This window comes from Engraulis encrasicolus, unplaced genomic scaffold (assembly GCF_034702125.1).
Source record: "Engraulis encrasicolus isolate BLACKSEA-1 unplaced genomic scaffold, IST_EnEncr_1.0 scaffold_1626_np1212, whole genome shotgun sequence".
NCBI classification, from domain to species: Eukaryota; Metazoa; Chordata; class Actinopteri; order Clupeiformes; family Engraulidae; genus Engraulis; species Engraulis encrasicolus.
The window spans coordinates 1-6,624 of record NW_026945149.1 but is presented as its reverse complement, the minus strand read 5'-3'; the positions used below and the strand labels follow the sequence as shown (position 1 = coordinate 6,624).

Below are 6,624 nucleotides of genomic sequence, written 5' to 3'. Positions count from 1 at the left end.
TTTAAAAAACCTGCCATTTAAAAAGTATTGGGAGTTGGGGAGATGAAAACTTTCACAATTTTGAGAATCCATAGAGACGCTAACAACGCGTCAACTAAACTTCTAGGTGAAAGTGTTGTTGATGTTTTATGACCGAAAAAGCTCCTACACTCTAATTCTAGAGTGGCGGAACTTGGTTTTCACGAAAGGGTTCCACCATAGTTTTCATGTAGGACCAGGGCTTTAAACAAAATCCACCAAAAACGGGGGGGGGAGGAAAAACGACAAGAAGGGACACGGAGAAGCCCTATTTTAAAACGCTACGCGGATCTCCAAGCCGAGCGGTCGTTTTATGTGTTTGAACGGTGTCTCTATCTACGAAAGGCATAGGAGGAGATCCATTTTCTATTTTTAATGACATGCACAAGACCAAAGCTATATAATAAATAATAATAAAACAGGACTTAGAGAGTACTAATAAACGGGCCGTGCTCTGCAAGGGCCATGCTCTGCATGGTCCTTGCTCCGCAAAGGCCGACTTAATAAAGAAACAGGACTTAGGATTACTTATAATCGGGAAAATTTTTTTTTTTTCTTTTTTATAAATTTTATATTTTTTTTTTTTTTAAAATGTTTTCTTTTTGTGTTTTTGGGCTTGCTCTGCAAGGGCCCATGCTCTGCAGGTCCTTGCTCCGCCAGCCCGTTAAATGAACTGAATAAATGGAGACGACTGGACTGAGACGAATGATGAATGAATAAAGAATGAAATGAATGTCAGTGCAAATTCCTGAACTGACACGTTCATGGAGGGATCATTCTTGGTTGAAACGGTAGGGTTGCATCATGACTGTTTCACTCGACCTAACGTCTCCACTGTCACATTCATTGAAACCTTACAGCAAAGGAAGCGAGCAAAAAGACGATTTGCCTTGTCCCATGAAATCATAACAGGTGGTTCACCAGGACCAACAAATGACTGCATTTGGGGAAAAAGGCAATCTGACATTCAATTGAATGGCATTGAATAACTGAATGCCTGTGCCGTCGCCTCGACGGCTTAAGGTATATCCCGAAACGAGACGCTTCCAGTCCCCCCTCATTCATACCACTCTCGTCCCACCATTTCATAAACCGTATATGATACATACAGACGTGGGAATGACGACCATAGGCTTAAAACCAAACGACTATTGTGGAAAATGAAGCAAAAAAATGGGGCAAACGGGTAATACTGTTTAAGGGTTCAGTGCTCTACCAAAGTAGGTACAGTGTACTAACCCGTGTTTAAACAATATTTAAATACAATGTAATACCAGTGTAACACCGCCTATTTTTGTGTAACTTACATCATGTTTTGTGGCGTAAGTGGTATTGCATGTATGCATGATTGTTACAATGGTATAACACTATATTACATGGTATTGGCATACTGTTAACACTCGGTAGTACCAATGTACTTGTATTGCTATGGACACTGGTATTACATAGTATTACTGGATTTAAATATTGATTACATGGTTAATTACACTGTACCTCATATGGAGATTCACTGAAATGGTGAGGCCATTAAAAGAAGGTGTTACCGGGCAAATCAATCCACTCCGTCAGTATGGGTAAATGAAATTTCCCGCCATTTTGGAAAGTGTGTCTTCCCAAACTCGAATCAGTTTCAGGAACCTACCCTCAGAGCATTCACCACACAAAATCGGGGCCAAATCCATCCAACCCTGGTAGTGAATTATGGGCCAAACCATACTTCGGCCATCTTGAATTCAGCCATCTTAAAATGTTGACATCCAAACATCGAATCAGTTCAGAAACCTACCCTAGAACATTCACACCAAAATCTGGACACATCCATCACACGGGTCAGTAGGTTTTGGGCCATACCAACAATAATTCGGCAATCTTGAACTCAACCATCTTGAAAGTGTTGACATCAAAACTCGAATCGTTCATGAAACTACCCTAGAGATACACACCAAATCTGGGACAAATCCATCCACCCGGTCAGAAGTTATGGACCAAACAAAAAATTCGGCCATCTGAATTCAGCCATCTTGAAAGTGGGAATCCAAAACCTGAATCAGTTCATGAACCTGTCCTAGAGCATTCACCCAAAAAATCTGGGACAAATCACACATCCGTTCAAGAGGTATCGCGTAAACACGAAAAACATTACGCGGCGGCGTCGGCGGAGGAGGAACGCAGCGGCCGGCAGCGACGCAAAACCATTACATCCCCGACGCTCGCGGTTTCGGGGCATATAATAATATTGTGTTGTTGAGAGTAACAATAGAGTACACCAACAAAGGAGAAATTCAAATGTTGAGGAGGGTACATTCTGATAGTTGGTTAAAGTCAGGATAATTCCATGGGCAACATTTTGCTACCATATGGCATGTATTAGTAAATTTGAAGGTGCTCGCAAAAGAATTTCCGCCCCAGCAGCCTTGACAAACCACTTGTGTGCTGGTAAACAGTCTACATGCAACTCTGATAGCAAAACCGCCCACCTAATGAATACAAATGTCAACTGATCCTTGCCACTTAACAGGCAACACTTTTCCATGGCTCATTGATGCAAATTCTTACCGGTTCACTCAACACGTGCCTACTAAATGCATTTCGGCATGTAGATTATGGTTTTAAAACGATTTGAGTTTAGTAAAATGCGACACATTGACAAAACGATCAATTGTTTAAAACAAAAGACAATTACTAATCAGGGTGAAATGAAAACTGGGTTTTTTTTCGCGGCGAAGGTTCAGCAAGATTACGGGTGCTCTCACCAGCAGCTTCACAACGAATGGACACGTTATGGACACAAAGAGAGAAAAAAAATCCAATAAAAACATTGTCATGCATGAAACAGAACAGGAGAACCAGAATCAATGCAAGTCAGTTTCACATGTAGCTTAGAAGTACAAATGAATCACAGGTTAGCCCTTAATGCACACGTACCTCAGTGACCACACTGTAATAGTCATGGAAAAGTGAAACTACCATAGTACTACAATACTATGAAATAACCAGGGACTTTTAGTACACATGTAGCTGTTCTTGAATCATGCCAGTATGTAACAGCAAAATGTATAACGCTGGTGTTTAACACGTCTTAAACCATGCTATTGAAATTGAATTGTATAATATAAATTGTAATAAGGTATATGTAATTGTAACTGTGCTAAAATTAGCACAACTGTACAACTGCAATGAACTAAGCATTATGTGTGAACCATTTTCATCCTGTGAAAATAAAACAGACAATAAAAAGTCCAACAGTACCTTTCTCGGCTGTTCCTGTGCCCAGGGCCCTGGAGGTCCGGGGCTGGTAGAGGAAAGGCAACACTGCTTTGGCCTGCACAGGATGAGCCCTTACTCCTGCAGAGGAAGAAGCGGTAGTAGAGCCAAAGATCTTTGAGTGGAGCTAGATGGATTACAAACTGTGAAAACACATTGACAATTGACACAAAGTACAGGATCTTTGGTGTTTGCCAATTTCACCAAAGGCTCATTTGACTCTATACTTGTAAATGTGACTTTATAACTAGACTTTTAGTCAGAGTTGACAAATTAGAACGCCATGCTCCCATTATCTTTCCAGGAAAACATCACATACACATGCATACATACATAGTTTGCCAATTTCACCAACAAGCCAATCAACGCCCTCACCTTCCACACAGAGGTCCTCTGTAGGAGCATCATATCTGCTCAGTCCTGTCTTCTTGTTGATGTAGACTACTTTTCCAGCCACGTGATCATAGTGAGACCGCCAGCTGTCCCCCATGAGGATCTCGAAGTCGTCTTCCTTCTCCTGCACTTGATTGGTGTCTCTCTGTGTTTCAGTTGTATCAAGTCTTTTGGAGCTGACAGCAGATGGATGACAAATCTCCTCGGGTTTCTTAAAAATGTCCTCGGAGGAACTTGTCCAAGGAGTGTGAATACTTGTGTCATCGCAGGCGTCATGCGTAACATCTGGGTCCTTAATGACAGTGTGTTGTTCTTTGATGGAGAGGCTATGAGAAGTATTGATGTCCTCTGAGGTAGTGCATGGTTCTTCGTTGTAAAGGTCCTCTGAAGTTCTGGGACGCTCTTCGATGGAGTGGGCATTCGAGGCAGCGGTTGTTCTTTGATGGAAGAAGGTCATGGCTCAAAATTTAAGTTCTTGAGGTGGGGGGTTGTCCTCTCTCTGAGTTTGGATGGGCAATATTTAGTCGTCTTTGGACTGGTAGTGTGTAGCCCTTTAATACACAGGTTATGGTTGATGTCTAGGGTCACCAGAAGTTAGTGAACCCTTTGTGTAATGGAAAAAGTCATAGGTCATGCCCTTGGAATGCAGTAGTTTGTTGGCTTTTGCTGAGGGATTATGGGTAACTGAAGAACTAGAAACAAAGGTGTCCGAACAATGAATGCACATCCGATGGTTAGTAACTGTATGAATGGTCTTGTCTCAGAGAAGAAGAGGAATCTTTATTGCGATTTGAGGAATTGCGAGAGTGACGTAAGGCATCGATTCCTTGTTCTCCATAGCTCATAGCAGAAGAGGATTCTTTATTTCGATTTGAAGAATTGCAAGACTGACGTAAGGCATCGATTCCTTGCTCTCCGTAGCTCATAGCTGTTGTTGAAGAAAGTGACAGTCTTATTTTTTTCCTGTCATTCGATTTTTTCTCATGAAGCAAGTGCTTGGTAGAATCGCACTGCTTCATATTCGCTTGCTTCAGAGAGGATGAGCTTGGTGTGGCTACGGATATCTTTTTTATCTTGTTAGATTTGCGCTCAGTGGGTGTTTGTGTTTCTCCTGCAGTATTCTGCTGAAGAGAGGGAAAACAGATGCTTGGTTCTGGCTTTTCCCTGCGAAATAATGAAATCTTCATTAATGTACTTGGCTTGATTGGTGAGGCTTTTTCGCAGACAGGCGTGACGTCAGTGCTTTGCTCATCTGAATGCAGGGTCGTTATCATGTCAGAGGACACCATCATCTCCACAGCAGCAGCCTCCTGCTCAACATCCGCAGCATCCTGTTCGCTCTCCGTGACATCCGTGCCACACATCTTGGAGTCTCCACATGCCGGCGATACGTTCGCAGGAACATTTCTGTGAACAGGTTTCGAAGCCATGGCCTTCTCTCCGACAAAATCGAGGGGGGACTTGCTGTTTTCACACACGTCTGAGAAAGCTGCGTGTTGTTGACAGGGGAAAGGAGGACTCTGGCTGTCTTCTAGTGAAGCTCTCAGCAGACCCTCCTTGGCCAGAAACGTCCTGACGCCCTCGTCCAGGCACATCGACAGGCTGTCCCAGTCCTTAAACTCCACCAGTGTTTTGGCTGGCTCTAGGCAGATGTCGTACTCCGAATAGCCGCAGCTAATGTTGATGACATACATCCCATAAAGCTGTCCACCGCCAACACTGTCTTTAGGGCTGAAGCTGGTGGCGGCCTGAGAGACACTGGGGCTGCAGTGGAGCTTATTTGAAATGGCCGACTTTGAGAGGATGTATTTCAGTTGCTTGTGCAGTCGAGTTCTTAGGAGAAGCCTTCTGTTCAGGAACAGATACTGTAGGCTGTTGTTGTAATGACCCTCGCAACCAATGTGCCCCGTGATTTCAAACCGTCCACAAGAATGTGTGACTTCTTTGAGCTTTTTGGCCTTCTCTAGGCCGTGAATCTGAGCGAAGCGGTAATATGGGCTTTTCACTTTGGACAGCTGCACCTGCATGGTTCCTGTGCATTCGTTCATGACAGTGAAGGACACAGATGGGTGCATGAGGGAAATTGCTTCCACCCTTTGTCGGATTCTCTCCATCTCCAGGACGGGGTCTAGGCGTTTCTTTCTCACGGGCATGTTGCGGAACAGATTACTAACGGTGACTGTTGTGCCCACTGATGGCCTCTCTGTCTCTGCTTCAAACACACCTTTGCTTTGCCCATTGTCAAAGACCTTCCTGTAGGTCTTTCTGGAACATTTGGTCCTGGATGTGATTTCTACTGCATCAGAGAGAGAGGCGATGCTGGCCACAGCCTCTCCCCTGAACCCATAATATGTGAGGTTCTCCAAATCCTTTAGCGAGCTGCATTTACTAGTGCTGTATCGGTTTCCTATTCTGTCAAAGTCTTGCCTGTCTATTCCTACACCGTTGTCCAGAACTAGCAACTTGCAAGCCTCTACGTCCACCTTCACTGCTATACAAGTGGCCTCGGCGTCAATGCTGTTGAGAACAAGCTCCTCAACGCATTGCTGAAGAGAACAAATGGCAATTCCTGAACGAAGGTGCACTTTTACTTCGTCTGACAGAAAGATTATCATTCTCACGGGATAAATGCTAAACTGACATGTGCACTACAGCCTACAAAGAGTTTTTGTAGGACAAAGTCTGAAGCTCTTGGCAGTTGAAATTATACAGTTTAGTGTATAAATCTTTGCTAATTCAAAAATTCGTTAAGTTTACCCTGACCTAGGGTACAATTAGATCATGTAATGTATTCGCTTACAGCATTGTGAGCTTGAGCTTGTAGTTGGTACTGGTTTACAATTGGTTTTGTTGAAGTCCACTGTCTTTGAGCAGAGGGAATAAAATGTCTTCTAAAGCCGTATGTGTGGACCGTCGCTGTTGTTTTTACAAAAGCGAATTAAAATTCCA

At 43.4% G+C, this 6,624-nt stretch overlaps 1 protein-coding gene across 1 annotated transcript; it reads right to left on the bottom strand.

Moving 5' to 3' along the window:
• Positions 1 to 2,771: 2,771 nt before the first annotated feature.
• Positions 2,772 to 6,391, bottom strand: LOC134442439 (DNA mismatch repair protein Mlh3-like; the record flags this gene model as incomplete). The annotated part of the gene is made up of 4 exons (XM_063192609.1): positions 4,687 to 6,391; positions 3,658 to 4,112; positions 3,268 to 3,363; positions 2,772 to 2,777 (listed from the first exon to the last, which is right to left on the bottom strand). Coding segments are annotated over exons 1-4 (2,161 nt in total), but the record flags the coding sequence as incomplete, so codon positions are not given.
• Between the last annotated feature and the right edge of the window lie 233 nt (positions 6,392 to 6,624).